The sequence below is a fragment of the Peromyscus eremicus genome, chromosome 9 (genome assembly GCF_949786415.1).
Source record: "Peromyscus eremicus chromosome 9, PerEre_H2_v1, whole genome shotgun sequence".
In the NCBI taxonomy this organism is placed as follows: Eukaryota; Metazoa; Chordata; class Mammalia; order Rodentia; family Cricetidae; genus Peromyscus; species Peromyscus eremicus.
In genome coordinates, this window is record NC_081425.1 from 77,651,331 (window position 1) to 77,669,345 (window position 18,015).

The following is an 18,015-nucleotide window of genomic DNA, read 5'->3' on the forward strand; positions in this document are numbered from 1 at the left end:
TGCCAGGAAACAATACCACCACTCCCCTTGGTCTTTGTTAACTATATATAGCTTAATAAATACATAAAATTATTACACCACTTTTAAGACATTCAAAAAATTATGAAAAAAAATCCAAACTGTTCTTAGGTATATCCATAAAACTTAACCGGAAATAAACTTGAAGTCTTTAACAATTCTTCTCAGAAATGTACATGTGTGGTCATGGAATCTGTTCTTATGCACTCCACTGTCACCCTTCATATCTCTTACTACCAATGTCATCCAAAAGAATACCAAGGAATTGAAAACACTTCTCCTGAAGGTACTCACATTCCTGCTTAAAGGTAAAATATTCAGTAAGGTGTCTGCATTCATGGTTGCCTCTCAGAAGGAATAATGTGCTTGGGTATAGAATCTTCAAGACCCATAAATACAGGACACACTGCAAAAGAAAATGTTTCCACTGAATTTTTCTTATATTTTATTTAACTACATTGATCTTTGCTTCTTTTCTTTTAACTATATTAACCTTACAAATTCTTACTCTTTATTGCTTTATTCCTTAATAAACATAAACTTTATGAAATCAGACTTTGTTGTATTACTGCTTTTGACTCTCCTAGAAAAGTATCTAGCAAATAGAAGAGCAATGAATACTTGAATTAATGAATCAACCTACTTAATTACTTAAACTTAAGATTTACAGATTTTTTAACATAGCTTAGCAAAATAGCTTCCTCCTTAATAATTAAAAAAAAAAAAAAGCAGCTAACTGTTATAGAATACTTACAATGTGCTGAGCACTAGAGTACCTAACAATTTTTCTCAAACAAAAAATGATGTATGTAATAGATCTCCACTTTATCTTAGCCAAAAGGTCAAAAAGCAATTATCATGTTACCTCTATTTTATATATAAGGAAACTAAATCAGTAAGCTAAGTAACTTGTTCAAAATTACAAAGCTCCAAAGGAATAAATACAGGTTTGGATCCTGTCATCTTAAGCATTATGCCACACTGCCTAACACAAGTGCCAAGTTCTATGTTTGCTTTGTTGTTTACAAACGTTTCCTTACATTAGGCAGGTGTTTATTATCTAATCCAGTGGTTCTCAACCTATGGGTTGTGACCCCTTTGGGGGTCGAATGATCCTTTCACAGGAGTAGCCTAAGACCATCAGAAAACACAGGTATTTACATTACAATTCATAACAGTAACAAAATTACAGTTATGAAGTGGCAACAAAAACAACATCGCTGGGGTCACTACAACATGAAGAACTGTATTAAAGGGTGGCAGCATTAGGAAGGTTGAGAACCACTGATCTACTCCAATTCAAAGAAAGTGAAATTTTTATAACATAAAAACACTGAAATAGCCGGGCGGTGGTGGCGCACGCCTTTAATCCCAGCACTCGGGAGGCAGGTGGGTCTCTCTAAGTTCGAGGCCAGCCTAGTCTACAGAGTGAGTTCTAAGACAACCAGGGCTGTTACACAGAGAAACCCTGTCTGGAAAAACCAAAAAAAAAAAAAGAAAGAAAGAAAAAGAAAAGAAAAATTATTTTAATCAAGTACATTGAAATGCATAACTATTCAGACCTTCATTTTATTGAGGGGAAAAAAAAAGGTAATAAAGCCAAAAAGACATCTACTAAAAATAAACTGTTCTTAGTTTTGATTCTTTATCTTCTTTTTTGTAACAGTATTATTAACTAACTAAGCTACAAAACAGTCTTTTCTTTTTCTTTTTTAAGACAGGGTTTCTCTATGTAGCTTTGCGCCTTTCCTGGAACTCGCTCTGTAGACCAGGCTGATCTCGGACTCACAGAGATCTGCCTGCCTCTGGCCTCCTGAGTGCTGCTACAAAACATTAAATGAGTACATATACACCAACATGCTCACTAACAACTAAGTTTTACTTTACTGATTTTATCAATTACACTAAATTCTTTGTTAGACAGGACCATTTTCTAATTTTTCTTAAAGCAAAGATTAAAGGGTTTGATAATGAAAATATGAATGGGAAGAAGAGCCTAGGATAATAAAATTCTCTAGGGAAGGAACAGACACAGTCCCAAAGTCCTTATCAAGAACTACAGCATACTGAGAACACCTTAAAAGTGGATATATGCAACACTAAGTAGAGTGGAAATTTGCCGGGTAAGAAGACCTCAGTATTAGGACAGGTGATTAAAAGCACAAGCTTAGAGTCAGACCGCTTGACTGTGCCACTTACTATCTTTGGTCAAGTTAATTTAACTTCAAACCTTAGGTTCTTCATCTACTGAATGGATAAATAATAGTACTTACCTCATAACAATGTTGTGAGGACTAAATTAACCAGTATCTGTTAATGCTTAAACCTGGTTGGGATATATTAAATGTGTAACATAAATTATATACTGACAGAGCTTTCACTAAACAAGTCTACCTACAAATTTGTCCTATAGAAATAAATAGGGTAAATACACAGAAATATAGGACTACAATGTTCCAGTAAGATATCACTTCAATGAAAAAACTTGGGAACCATAAGTGTCTAACAAGAAGTTATGGCTTGTTTATTCAATGGAAGGCAATACAGTTATTAAAATGACTCTGTAGGTTTGTATTTTCCAATGTGTAAAATATCACAGTATACAGATATATGAAGACAAGATAGAAAAAAATGTTTTAATATGGTTCCATTTTTCATTTAAATAAAGAAGATATATGTGTCAGAAAACACAGGCTGCTCTGTACTTTTCCATACTTTATACAATCAAAAGGAAAAGAAGCAAAAAGAATCATTGAATTAAGTGACAAACAATAGGTCATTTTAATGCCTCTTAAGTTTAAAAAAAATGGTTTCAGATATTCTTGAGTCATAATAGCATCACGATGAGATAGATCTACAGGTTAAGCAATAAAAGCATAATATAATGCCTAGTTTTAAGGAAAATGTAATTTTTCTCATGGTTTAATGCCCTTAGTGGCAAAAGAGGTAAAGAAATGACTATCATTAGCTCTTAAGCCATGAGATACAAAGACAGTAAAGATTTCAGTCTGCTCATCATTTCCACTGGGGAAAAAACAGTAATTATAAGAAATGATACAAAGAAAACTAATTAAATGGTCTGAAAAAGGAATAAATAATAGCTTTTCCTACAAATTTCAGAATATACAGAGGTATTAAAAAGAACCCAATACAAGTATTTTTAGGAACTTATTGTACTAGGATTAATAATCTATATTAACAATAGTAAATTAAATGACAGTATATGATTATTACCTCTATACTAAAATAACCTCTGTCCACATAATCACCAAGAAAAAGGTATCGTGTATTAGCAGGTGATCCTCCTACTTCAAAAAGTTTCATCAGATCAAAAAATTGGCCATGGATGTCACCACACACTGAAACAAGAAGATTATCAGATATGAAAAAAAGCCTCTGAATTAACAAATATTACTTAAACTCTAACTGCTGTAACATGAGATAGTATAAATGCTATCAAGAAATATCTGAAGAGTGGTCTAAGAAGAGTCACCATAGGGATGATATCTAACCAAGTGCTCATGTGCTCAAGATCTAAAACAAGATGTAACAGAAGTAAACAAGATTTGTCAGTAACGAATTTTTCATCTAAATTTATAAAGCTCCTCTTTTAGAAGCTAAGGAAGCACTTCAAGGGATAACAAGATTCTAATGCTGGCAATAAAACCCCAATTTCAGCTCAGTACTTTTCAATGGCCTTCAAATGATCACATTAGGATGCTGATTGATATATCAAGGTATTTGCCACTAGTAATTAAGAGCAAAGTAAGTACTGAATCAAACTGAAGTACGGCCAATACAACTGATGAAACCTTTATATTAGACTAGCTTCATGTACACATATTAAAAACAAAAACCTAAACTACAGAAAATCTAAAATCGAGACAATGTCCATATAATATTAATCAGTATATGATATGACTGAAAAGGAAATAGGTTTATCTCCAATCAACTAAATACTGGTTAAATAATATCCAAAACACAAGTAAGTTTACCTGTAATTGGAGCTTCTACTTCTATCATGGTTTTCTCCCGCCGCAGTATGGCAGCACCCTCATTGATAATTCTAAGTGCAATTTCTTCATCTACCCGACCTTCTTTTACCAGGTGATTCTTCAGAATATCAACCCTGGGTATCCCATCCATATCAAATACTTCTTCAGATGTCAACCGATGAGTTGGGGGAAAAGGGACAGCTGCATTTTTTTAAAAAAAATGAACATAAGTAACAATATATTAACAAAGAAACTAATAATTGGATTTAGATAAAATCAAAAATAAATTTTTAAAATAGATTTGAAAAGGTTTTCTTCTTCATTTAGTGGATAGAAGTGTTAATTTAAACAAATTTTTTCTAAAAGAGTAATCAAATAACATTGCTCTCTGTGTGTGGTTGAGATGAAATCCAAGTCCTTCTACATGTTAGCTAAGTGTGCGCATATATATATATATATTTTTTTCTTTCTTTCTTTTTATTTTTTATTTTTTTTTAAGGGTCTCACTATACAGCTCTGGCTCTCCTGGAACTATGTAGACCAGGCTGGTCATGAACCCAGAGAGATGCGCCTGCCTCTACCTCCCAAGTGCTGGGATTACAGGTGTTCCTCCAAACCCAGCTTCCACAGCTCTTATTAAGCTACACAGGTCTAGAATCTAGCATATCTGCAGTCAGCCTAGGCTACTGAAGCTTGTCTCAAAAATAAAAAAGTAAGCAGGCAAACAAGTTTAAATGAAGGAAGCTACCTAGCTAAACTATGTGAGACCTAGGCTCAGTGGTATAGTGCTTGCTTCACAAGTGCAAGGCATTACACTCAATCTCTAGTAAGGAGAAGGGGAGAAATAATAAGCTATATACAAATAACATGTTCTATGCCGGGCAGTGGTGGCACACGCCTTTAATCCCAGCACTCAGGAGGCAGAGGCAGGCGGATCTCTGTGAGTTTGAGGCCAGCCTGGTCTACAAAGTGAGTTCCAGGAAAGGCGCAAAACTACACAGAGAAACCCTGTCTTGAAAAACCAACCAAACAAACAAACAAACATGTTCTTTGTTGAAAATAGTTAGAGAATTGAATTATTTGAAAAAAATTTCAAGATAACTAAAATTTTTTTCTTTACTACAAAACACTTTCAGTCAGAACTAATTATAAAGCATATTCAAATTATAAAATATACTTATTACTATATAAGTCTGAACAGAAAAACTGCAAATATAAGGTAATCTTCCATGCTATTTTTAAAACAAATATTACAGTATGTGTATGTGTCTACATCAGCAGTTCTCAAGCTGTGGGTTATGACCCTTTCACAGGCATCACCTAAGACCATTGGAAAACAAATTTTTTACATTATGATTCATAACAGTAGCAAAATTACAGTTATGAAGTAGCAACAAAAGTAATTTTAATATTTATTTATGTATATAAGTGCTCTGTTGACTTTTTGCCAGAAGAGGGCATCAGATCCCACTATAGACGGTTGTGAGCCACCATGTGGGTGCCGGTAATTGAACCCAGGTCCTCTGCAAGTGCAGCCAGTGCTCTTAACCACTAAGTCATCTCTCTAGCCCAAGAAAAGTAATTTTATGGTCAGGGGTCAAAACATGAGGAACGGTATTAAGGAGTTATAGCATTAGATCAGTTGAGAACTATTGGTCTGCATGATATGAGTATATGTGCCACAATATGTGTGTGGTGGTCAGAAGACAAATTTGTAGGGTTGGTTTTTTACTTCCATCTTACATGGATTCCAGGATCAAATTCAGGTTGCCAGGGTTGGGCAGCAAGTACCTTTACCTTTTCCAGTCCATCTTCCATGTTCTTAAAACAAACATACAATGTTTTCTGATCAACTTTAATATGATCTTTTAGGGATATAGATAAAACCAAAGCCAAATGTTTACCTATGTAATTTAACTTACTGTATTGCCCACTTAGGTTTCGGGGAAGGGATTCAGGTCCTCAAGCATTGTACTAACTGAGCCACTTGCCTAAACCTACAGAATACTATTTTTAAAATTCAAGCATCAATATTCTATTTCAGATTGGCTTCACTATTATATAAAATTGAAATTTTTATTTATTTTGTGTGAGTATTCTGTCTGCATGTAGGTATGTGTACCACATGTGTGTATGTATTATGTATATGTACTATATGCATGACTGGTGTTCTCAGAAGTCAGAAGAGGGCATCTGATCACCTGGAACTGGAGTTATGAATGGCTGTGAGCCACCATGTGGGTGTTGGCAACTGAAACCAGGTCCTCTGTAAGAGCATTAATTGCTCTCAACCACTGTGCTGATATCTATCCATCCCTAAAATTCAAATTATTTATTTTATCATGACATAGAGGTCCTTCATGACTGAATACCCACCTATATTTTACCCCCATCTTTTACCAATACCTCATATTCTGAACATATTCTATGTTTCAGACATTAACTTACTTTTATTTCTTAAATTACATTAATTTAAAACTTTTGTTGGGGAATATTATTATTATTATTATTTGGTTTTTTGAGACAGGGTTTCTCTGTGCAGTGTTGGCTGTCAGAGTTTCTCTGCGTAGTCTTGGCTGTCCTGGAACTCACCCTGTAGATCAGGCTGGCCTCGAACTCAGAGATCTACCTGACTCTGCTTCCCAAGAGCTGGGATTAAAGGTCTGTACCACCACCACCCCATGGGGAATTTTATTTCAAGGTGTGTTACTTTTATTTGTGTTGTATTTGTTTAACTCTGTGAAAATGTGTTACTGTGCCTGTCTAAAACACCTGATAGTCTAATAAAGAGCTGAACGGCCAATAGCAAGGCAGGAGAAAGGACAGACAGGGCTGGCAGGCAGAGAAAACATATAGAAGGAGAAATCTGGGAGAGGAGAGATCTAGGAGCAAGAGGAGGTAGAAGACATCAGGGGCCAGGCACCCAGCCACACAACTAGCAACAGAGTAAGAAAGAAAGGTATACAAAAATAAAGTAAGGTAAAAATCCAGAGGCAAAAGACAGATGGATTAAATATACATTAAGAAAAGCTGGCAAGAAACAAGCCAAGCTAAGGCCAGGCATTTATAACTAAGAATCAGTCTGTGTGTGTGATTTACTTGGGAGCTGAGTGGCAAGCCCCCAAAGAGTAGAAAAAAACAAACAACTACACTATTTTAGTCAGGTATGGTAGTGCAGAGAACAGGGTTCAGGAGACAGAAGTAGGTATATCTCTATGAGTTTGAGGCCAGCCTGGTCTATACAGCAAGATCCAAGCCAGCCAAGCTATATGGTGACAACTTGTTCAATAGACAGACAGATAGATGATAGATTGATTTACTTTGCATGTCATGTTGTTTTGGGTATACAATCTCACCTTATGTTGGGGGAATTGAGACAAGGTTTCACACTAGCTCAGATTCACCTGGAATTCACTATGCCCATGCTGAACTTAAACTTAACTTCCACAATCTCTCACTTTAGCCCCCAACACCCAGGGACAAATAATAAGATGTTTCATGCAGGAACCACCACACCCAGTTACCCCTGGCCTTTAAATCTCATTTAGTGTTTCATTCTTGGAAACTTTTATGACATTCCTATCCTACATTAACAGTACCTTTTCTTTCTTTCTTTCTTTCTTTCTTTCTTTCGGGTTTTTTTTGTTTTTTGTTTTTGGTTTTTCAAGACAGGGTTTCTCTGTGTAGCTTTGTGCCTTTCCTGGAACTCACTCTGTAGCCCAGGCTGGCTTCGAACTCACAGAGATCCGCCTGCCTCTGCCTCCTGAGTCCTGGGATTAAAGGCGTGCGCCACCACCGCCCAGCCGTACCCTTTATTTTTTGGGCCAAAAAACACAGGACATGGCATATACTTGTATTACAACTTTGCATCATTAAATGCCTGTCTTCTTTATCAGCTTATGAGTGCCTTGAAAGTAAAGGGGCTAGGTCATTCGTCTCTGTATCTCAAATGATCCACAATATATAGTTTATTCAATTGTTAGTATATAGTAGTTTCTAAAATACTCATACATCTTAAGACCAATTTATGTAGCAATGCCAATGTATTTATGATTTAGTCTGTAAAGTGCTTTCCAATACCCAGTTCAACATGATTTTCAGATACGTCTTGTGTGATCAGATAGATTTCATCTCCATTTCATCAATGAGGTAACAGGCTCTGAGATGTTAAGCAGCTTCTCAAGGTGCAGAGCCATAGTTCAAACTAGGTCTAAATGATGCTCCAGGATCATCTGTCTTTATATCAACATAGAGGTAAGTTTCATTTGATCTAAGGGATCATCAAAAGCTCCTCAAGGCAGAAATACTGGTGCACACCTGCTATGCTAGCACTCAGGAGGTAAAAGCAGGAGGAACAAGAATTCAAGGCCAGCCTGAGCTCAGAGAGATTCTACCTCAAATATGAAACCAAACCACACAATAGGTTCTTCATCAGTCTGATGTAAAACTATGGAGTAGCCACACGACCTAAGGAAAGATTCAGTAAGCACAATAACATTATTTTCAAATTTTCAAAGCATCCCATGGATCTCTTTAATTGTGGTTGTTCCTTAAGTATTCCTTCATCAAATTTTGTTTCCTTCTTTGCTATTTTTGTCATGGTATTACACTCAGATTTAAATTTTTATGGATTCCCCCCTTTTCTGGATTTTAGACTTTTTGAAAAGATTTATTATTTTTATATATTTTTAATTATTTTAGGTTGTTTTATCTGCAAGTATGTATGTGTGCCATGTGTATGCTTGGTGCCCATGGAGGTCAGAAAGGGTGTCATATTCCCTGGAACTTGAGTTCTGGATGGATGTTAACCACTAGGTGGGTGCTAGGAACTGAATGAGTCTTCTGCAAAAGCAATAAGTAACAAGTGTTCTTAACCACTGAGCCATCTCTCTAGCCATATTTTTATAAGTGTGGACCTGAGTATATGTATGTGCACATGTGTGCAGGTGACCTTGGAGGCCAGAAAAAGGCATCAGAACCACCAGAACTGGAGTGACAGATGGTTGTTAAGCCATTAAATTTGGGTGCAGAGAACCTTAAGGTCTTTCTCAATGTGACCATTCTCAGTCTTTAACAAATAACTCCAATCTGTACTTCCAACTATAACTGTTCAATTGAATCAATCCCCAAAACAAATTTAATCTTATTATCCCTTAGATAGTGTTGTTTATCTGTTTCATTCCCATTCTCCATCATTTATCCAATATATATCTACCTCCTACTATTATTAAGCATAATCAGACCTGTTTGTTGTTTTTTTTTTTCTTTCCCTTAATTGATGCTTTGGTCATCCATCTCTTGAACTACTTTACTAACAGAACTAAATCTAATTAAAGCTTCTACCTCCTTTAATAATTTATTCCACACAACCTCATCAGTTAGCTTTCAAAACCGTAACAGATCACTATTCCACTTTAAAATCTTCAAAAACAGTAACAGTGATGGCTACCATTGATTCAGTACTGTCCACATGCCAGGCCAGGCACTACAGCACATACTTTACATGCACTATCTTCATTAATTTGCCAGAAACTCTATAATAGGACCATATTAACACTAGCTTAGATGAGAAAACTAAGACTTAGAATGTTAAGAACTTGTCTACATGAAGTTATTCAGTGGTAGAGGTAGTTTTCAATGCCAGGAAGTCTGATTCTATCTAGTCTGCATTCTTAATCATCCAGAGGCTAGCCTGCTGTTAAAGCTTCATTTCAGCTTTTTACCTTGGAACACAAAAGGTCCCTTTCCAACTTTATCTGCCATTCCTTGCCAAGCATCTTACATATTACTGCCATGCATTTTTAAACTCTGTACCTTTCTGTTTGTTTTCTGTATTCCATTTCTACTCATCTTTCAAGGAGTACCTCTAAACATTATTCTTAGAGATGCTTTCATTATGCTTAGTGATGCTTTCATTATGCTTAGTGATGCTTTAAATTGAGCTTGCTGTCATTTCCCTTTATCATTCTAATAGCACTTTGCTCCTAACTCAAGATGTTTATTTAAATTGTCATCCCCACTTTACTAGCCACACAGACTATCTTACTTAATACCTTTTATTTTAAAACAGGGTCTCATGTATCACAGGCTGGCCTCAAATTCAACATGTAGCCAAAGATGTCCCTGAACTTCTGATACTACCGACTCAACTTCCCAAATACTAAAGATTACAAGGATGTGTCACTATGCCTGATTTATGTGGTACTGGTGATGAAACTTGGGGCTTCCTGCATGCTAGGCAAGCACACTACCAATGGAGTTAAATCCTCCAATTCCTAGTAAAATGCCTGGTACAAAGCATGTACACAATAAACACTGCACATGCAAACAACCCTACCTTTTTATTTCAATCCTACCCATCCTTTAATGTCGTAGAATATTATTTTAAGATGTCATTTGTTTATGCTGTGGAACATTTGTTTAATGATGAAAAGATGTGTTGCATTCTTTTACGTTGCATTTGTTTAACTGTTTAGCTGTGTTACTGTGCCTGTCTAAAACACCTGATGGTCTAATAAAGAGCTGAACGGCCAACAGCAAGGCAGGGAAAGGATAGATGGGGCTGGCAGGCAGAGAGAATAAATATGAGAAGAAATCTGGGAGGAAAAGAAGGAGGTGCAAGAGAACAAGGAGAAGAAGACACCAGGGGCAGCCACACAGCCAACCACACAATAAGAGTGAAAGTAAGATTTACAGAAGAAGCAGAAGGTATATGGGATAAATTAAAGTTAAGAAAAGCTGGCCAAAAGAAAACAAGCCAAACTAAGGCCAGGCATTTATAATTAAGAATAAGCCTCTGTGTGTGATTTATTTGGGAGTTGGGTGATGGGCCCCCAAAGACCAAAGAGCCAAAAGAGTAAAAGAACAAACAATAAATAGATCAAGACTTTTCTCTTATTAATATATATCTATCTCCCATAAAAAGAGTGTAGTGGCACACACTTTTAATTCCAGCACTGGGGAGGCAGAGGCAGACAGATGATCTGGGTTCAAGGCCAACCTGGTCTTTGAAGGCTACATAATGAGACCCTGTCTTAAAAAAAAAAAGAGCCCTAGCCGGGCAGTGGTGATCTCTGAGTTCAAGGCCAGCCTGGTCTACAGAGTGAGATCCAGGACAGGCACCAAAATGTCTGTCTCGAAAGACCAAAAAAAAAAAAAAAAAAAAAGAGCCCTGCCAGGCCAGGCATTACTACATCTTTTGAACTAAGACAACTTGCTAGTTTTGCAATAAATATTAACCACATCCATACTCAAAGAAATTTATTAACTTTTTATGAGTACTTATTTTTCCAAGGATCAAGACTTTACCTCTTACACTGCCACTATCTCCCTACAAATAAGAAGAGAGATAGTTCCTACAGTTACTACTTTATAACTTTGTTTGCTTGTTTGTTTCCCGAGACAGGGTTTCTCTGTGTAGTCCTGGCTGTCCTGGAACTCATCTGCAGAGCAGCGGGCCTCGAACTCAGAGACTCGCTTGCCTCTGCCTCCCTAAGTGCTAGGATAAAAGGTATGCACCACCACTGCCCAGCTTATAACTTTGATGTCCTAAAATAAATTTTATGTACAGTCAATCAACTATCAATTTGTTCAATTATTTCATCTGTGAATATAAATTAACATTGTTATGAAGTCATATGATTGACACTAAAACACATCTTATTTAATACATCAAGGTTCTTTTCACCAAACTTCCCCTTACAAGCCTTGCTTATTCATTCAATAGCTCTGGCTTTCAGTTCTCTACTAAGCAGCTGAATTTCCTTCTTGGCATTTTCCTTCTAAAATGTGGTGGTGGCACACGCCTTTAATCCCAGCACTCGGGAGGCAGAGCCAGGCGGATCTCTGAGTTCGAGGCCAGCCTGGATTACCAAGTGAGTTCCAGGAAAGGCGCAAAGCTACACAGAGAAACCCTGTCTCGAAAAACCAAAATAAATAAATAAATAAATAAATAAATAAATAAATAAATAAATAAATAAATAAAATAACTTGCGACCATAGTCCTTTCTCTTCTCTTTTAAACACAAACATACATTATGGTCTCTGTTCCTTTGCTTTCTCTAGGACACATGGTACTAAAAATTTATCTTACTATGGTTAAAATTTTAACAGGTAAAAAGAAGAAAAATCATTTTAAGGCGTTACCATTATACATAGGTCTACAAGATACTTTGTAAAAACTAACATTCAAACTGCTTTTTTTTTTTTAAAGATTGATTTATTTATTATGTATACAGTGTTTTGTTTGCATGTATCCCTGCAGGCCAGAAGAGGGAGCCAGATCTCATTACAGATGGTCGTGAACCACCATATGGGTGCTGGGAATTGAACTCAGGACTTCTAGAAGAACAGCCAGTGTTCTTAACCTCTGAGCCATCTATCTCGCCAGCTCCTCAAACTGCTTTTAAAATATGAAATAAAAATACTTGTGGACAACACTGAAATTGTTATGTGATTCCCAAGTATGTATTAATCATTTGCAAATCTCTGGTGAAAATTGAACAATTCTAATAAAACTAAGGTATTGGAAATACTCTGGTAAATGAGCTCTGATTTATAAGTAGAGGAACCTAAATGAATAAGGCTGCCCATTAAAAATAAATAAATTTAAAACAAAGTACACTCTTCAGCATTTTGGTTCAATCTGAAAATGTGACAATTTATAATTAATAAAACCTAGGAAATTGGAGTGAAATGTTGAATGTAAAAAACAATTGTTACCAGGCATGGCAGTGCACGCATGCACTCCCATCACTTAGAGAAATGAAAGCAGGAGGGTTAAGTACAAAGCCACTCTCAGCTAAATAACTGACTTGGAGGTCAGCCTCTGGGCTACCTAAGAATCAAAAGGGAGCTGTGTGAAATGCCTAAGCAGGTCCAGACCCTTATCGTCAGACTTAACTTGAGTTGAACTGCTAGGATCCGTATGGTAGAATAAGAGAACTGACACCCACATGAGTGCCATGGCATTTTTGCCACTCACACCCCAAACTTACAAAGTATAGTCATTTTTTCTTTAAAAAACAAAATGAGCCAGGAAGTGGTGGCACACACCTTTACTCACAGCTCTTGGTAGGCAGAGACAGGCAGATCTGTTAGTTCAAGGATAGTCTGGTCTAGAAAACAAGTTCAAGGACAGCCCGGATGTTACACAAAGAAACCTTTTCTCCAAAAAAAGGGGAAAAAAACCCATAAAAATTGTGGGTGCTAAAATGGACATAAATCTAATATGATATGATCAAGTCAGTGACATTTTAGCTTTAAGTTTATGTAGCAAAATATGCACAATTTAGTGAGGAAAATTAACTGGACAAATTAGGTTAAGTAAATCTATGGGGAGCGGAAGAAAGGAATACTCCTTAATCAGGATTTTATGTTTCAATTACACATTTTACTGATGTGGCAATAAAGTACATATGAACAGTTGCATTTTTCCTAGTTTGTTTCCATTTTCTTTTTTGTTAAGCCTACATTCTATTAGCTATATTCCATTTATTTATGTGTGTGTGGTGTGTGTGTGTGTGTGTGTGTGTGTGTGTGTAGGTCAGAGAACAGCTTTCCTGTGTGTGTGTGTGTGTGTGTGTGTGTGTGTAGGTCAGAGAACAGCTTTCCAGAGGAACTGGTTCTCTGCTTCTACCATGTGGGTCTCATGGATTAAATTAACTTTGGTTGTCAGGCTTGGCAGCAAGCACCTTTACCCACTAAGCCATCTCATAAACCTGTTTGTTTCCATTTTCTTTCTTTTTTTTCTTTTTTAAAAGACTTATTTATTTATTATGTATACAGTGTTCTGTTTGCATGTATCCCTGCAGGCCAGAAGAGGGAGCCAGATCTCATTACAGATGGTTGTGAGCCACCATGTGGGTGCTGGGAATTGAACTTGGGACCACTGGAAGAGCAACCAGTACTCTTAACTACTGAGCCATCTCTCCAGCCTGTTTCCATTTTCTTAATTGAAATATATACAAAAAAGAGTAACAGAAGCTTCAGAAACAAATTGGGATTTATTTAACATCCCCCCACCCGCCTCCCTCTGGAGCTGAGGACCGAACCCAGGTGAGTTAAATCCCCAACCCCAATATTTTGTTTTGTTTGGGAGATTTTTTTTGTTTTGGTTTGGTTTTTGTTTGTTTCTTGTTTTTTCCAGACAGGGTTTCTCTGTGTAGTTTTGGTGCCTGTCCTGGATCTTGCTCTGTAGACCAGGCTGGCCTCGAACTTACAGAGATCTGCCTGAGTGCTGGGATTAAAGGCGTGCGCCACCAGCCACCACCCATTTTTTGGGGATTTTTGAAACACAGTCTCACTATGTGGCCATGGCTGATCTTGAACTAGTGATCCTTTTTTCTCAGCCTCCCAAGTATCGGGATTAAGAACATACGCCATTGTGACTAACCACATCAGGTTTTTGTTTTGTTTTTTGTTTAAATGGTTCATTTTTATTTTTAGTTATGTGTATGCATGGTGTGTCTGTGTTGGAGTATAAGCAAATGAATGCAGCTTCCCACAGAGACCAGAAGAGGGCATCAGATCTTCTGAAATTGGAGTTAGAAAGCTGTGGGCTGTTTAACATAGATGCTGGGAACGGAGCTCGGGTCCTCTGTAAGTACATGGGATTAACTACCAGCCTCTCTGTTAAATTTTTATTGTTTGTTTGTTTGTTTTTGGTTTTTCAAGACAGGGTTTCTCTGTGCAGCTTTGGTGCCTTTCCTAGATCTCGCTCTGTAGACCAGGCTGGCCTCGAACTCAGAGATCTGCCTGCCTCTGCCTCCCAAGTGCTGGGATTAAAGGTGTGCGCCACCATCGCCTGGCTCTGTTAAATTTTTAATGAAGAGAGTTTGAACTGAGTCAGTAGCTGGACTACTAGGTTCAGAACTGAGTATAACTAACCAGGAAACCTAATCAACCATGACCAGAGACATACAATTGCTACTAACAAGTTTAGTGACAGGCTCATCATATTTATAAACGAATCACTTAAAATATTAAAATCTCCCAAACTTATAAGTGAATTTCATAAGTGTGACAGTAAACAAAACATTCTATATTCTCCTAAGAAGCTATATGTCTGGGGACTTGAGATGGCTCAGCAGTTAACAGCATTTACTGCTTGCTCTTCCAGAGCATCTGAATTGGGTTTCCAACACCAATATGGCTGCTAAGAGCCTTCTGTAGCTCCAATTCCACAAGATCTGAAACCCTCTTCTGGCCCCCTGGGGCACCATACATATGTAGTGCAAATTCATAACATCCATACACATAAAACAAGACCTTAAAACAAAAACAACAAAAAAACCTACATATCCATAAAATAGGTCTTTAGAGTTGAAGCACTGAACCTAAAATTTAAAGACAAGAAGAAAATGTTCCAGAGTAAAAGACTAGTTATATTCAATACTAATGGTAATTTTTCACTCTTATGAAATAGTGTATATGCAAAGCTTAAACAATATCCTGAACTTAAATGAAATCTGAGCTTAATTTGTTTTAATAATTATATTTATTTTGAGGCAGAGTTTCATTATGTAGCTCTGGCTAGCTTGGAATTTGCTATATAGACCAGATTGGCCTCAAACTTAACAGCAATCCTCCTGCTTCTGCTTCCCGAGTGCTGGGATTAAATACATGTGCCATCATAGTATCAGGAATTTTAATAAATTCCACAAGGAAATGAAAGTTGTCTCCATGAAGACACAACTAATGCACAAGCTATGTTTACTTTAAGCTTTGTAACTGAAAATTTCAAAACCAGCTCTTTTTTCTTTTGAGACAGGGTTTCTCTGTGTAGCTTTGGAGCCTGTCCTGGATCTCACTCTGTAGACTAGGCTAGCCTAGAACTCAGAGATCCGCCTGCCTCTGCCTCCCGAGTGCTGGGATTAAAGGAGTGCGCCACCACCACCTAGCCGAACATGGTTTTAATTTCAAACCAATAAACTGTAAATGGCTGTGTCTTGGGCTCACAACTCACCCCTAAGGCATCTGCCTTATGCTTGGAATCTCCTTTTTGCTTCATTAAAGCAGTATGGGAAAAGTACTGCCACATATATGTCAAGGAACAAGATTCACATGAGGACAGCATAAATACATGGTTCGGGAATGTGAACTCAGCTATTATTCTGGTGAAAAGCACCTGCACATATAGGAAATATATTTAAGAAAATGAAGAGGTAGGCAGTGTCCTCCATTTAAACCGCCACCCATAAAATTAAAGGATTTGATATGATCAATGTCTGATCTTTCTTCCCTAAAAAAAAAATAAGATTTTTCTGAAAAAGAAGTTCATAAACTATTCAGCTCATTCTAATGCCTAACCCAATCACATACGCCTAGATTCAAGAACCAAAAGTGCAGACTGAAAACTTTAAATTTAAAAAAACACAAAGGAGAAAAGAGTTTCTTGTTTTAAAGTATTTTAATGGCAAACCATGGTCACAGTTCAAAACTGAGCTAACAGTGTTTAAACACTGTGCCACTATATTTGAGAAGATGAATTTGAAAATAAAAATCTTTAAATGTAATCAAAATAACGAAATCTTTATTTTACAGTTTCTGTTTATTGACTACGCTATACAGCAAAGAAAATAATTTCAAGTTCTTACTAATAACCACAGTATTGTCTGTGGTCGACATGCTCTCTCAGAAAGCTTGGACTCTTAAGGACCTCTTAACTGCCTATCAATTTCTCTATTTTAAATAATCCTGTTTACCTGTACACAATTATCCATTAATTCCTCCTCCCTGGCTGAGAAAGATTTCACTTTCTCTTCTAGAGTTATGCCCTATGTTTAGAGGCGACAGTAACCCTTTCTAATCAGTGCTGACGGTTTTTAAACTATCTACTACTTCCGATATATGCGACTTTTCGCCTTCTTTCTATAACACGATTTTCTCCCCTGCTCTGCAGTTCCGAGTCCGGGCTCTTAGATCCCGTCTGGATCCTTCAGCCTTGTCCAATTCCATATGGTTCCCCCAATTTCCGCGCGGGGAGGCACCTGAGGACCGAACGCGAACGCCCCGCGGCAGACGCTCGCTAGGCGCTGTCACCGGGGAGCAGGCGTGGGCCAGAACCCGGGCCAGTTCGACGGCTCGTCACGACGACGCGCCGCTCAGGAGATCCGGGGCCCCTCGGTGCGCCCGGGCGAGCCCGGTGTGCAGCTGTCGCGGAGCCGGAAGCTCACCGCGGGCTCTGCGCCGGGAACAGGCAGTGCAGGGACCAAAGGGGCTCACTGCGGCGGGCGCGCGGCCCCGCGGGCGGGCGGCCCCGAACCCCGCGTCAGCGACGCCCCGCGCCAAACCCCCGCCCCGGCCTGCAGGGCGAGCGGGAGCCCGCGGAGCAGCCACCGCCTCAGCCCGGCCCAGCGGGGACCCGCCCAGGGGCCACTCCCCAAGGGAGGCAGCCAGTCACTCGCCCGCCCCGCCGGGCCCGCTCCCGAGGGGACGGACTCCCGCCCGCCCTCACACCGCGCCTCACGCCAGGCCCCCAGGGCTTTGGCCACCTCTCACCTTTGACGACGCGGTCGGCCCCGAGAGGGGGCGGCGGAGGCGGGGGCGGGGGCGGCGCGGCCCGGGCCGGCTCCGGGGCGGCCATGCTGGGGCCCGGGGCTCGGCTAAATGCCGGGCCGGGCGGGGTTGGGGGCGGGGGCGGCGGCTACCAGAGCCAAGCGGCGGCGCCGCCGGGGAACATGGCGGACCCTCTTTCCCTTCAGAGGGGCTAAGACCGTCATGCACCGCGCGTGCGGGGGCGGGGGCGGGACAGGCTCTAGGGACTTGAGCAAAATTACTGTACCTACTACCGAAACGAGAGCAGGCCAAGGGATCAGGTGAAAATTCCTTGCATGCATAAACACTTGACAGTAAGGAGAGAGTGCAGAGCAGATTTAAAGGCTGTGGTGAGTGCAAGGAAGAAAAGACATTTCCCTGGCCTTCTTGGAGCCCAGGAGAATGAAGAGACGTAGTCAGAGCTCAGAATTTCCTGCTATTAGACAAACATATGACAATTTGCCTA

General features: G+C 38.8%; 1 protein-coding gene across 4 annotated transcripts in view; it reads right to left on the reverse strand.

The window, feature by feature from the left end:
- The window catches only part of Ppp3cb (protein phosphatase 3 catalytic subunit beta), a 47,330-nt gene extending 29,690 nt beyond the window's left edge, over window positions 1–17,640 (reverse strand). For all 4 annotated transcript variants that reach the window (XM_059273806.1, XM_059273804.1, XM_059273805.1 and 1 more), the window contains exons 1-4: window positions 17,514–17,640; window positions 4,014–4,214; window positions 3,253–3,377; window positions 313–424 (exon numbers count right to left, since the gene is read on the reverse strand). In XM_059273806.1, coding sequence (XP_059129789.1) covers window positions 313–424; window positions 3,253–3,377; window positions 4,014–4,214; window positions 17,514–17,598 — 523 coding nt within the window. In that variant the 5' untranslated portion in view covers window positions 17,599–17,640. The remainder of the gene's footprint in view (window positions 1–312; window positions 425–3,252; window positions 3,378–4,013; window positions 4,215–17,513) is intronic.
- Window positions 17,641–18,015: the final 375 nt, after the last annotated feature.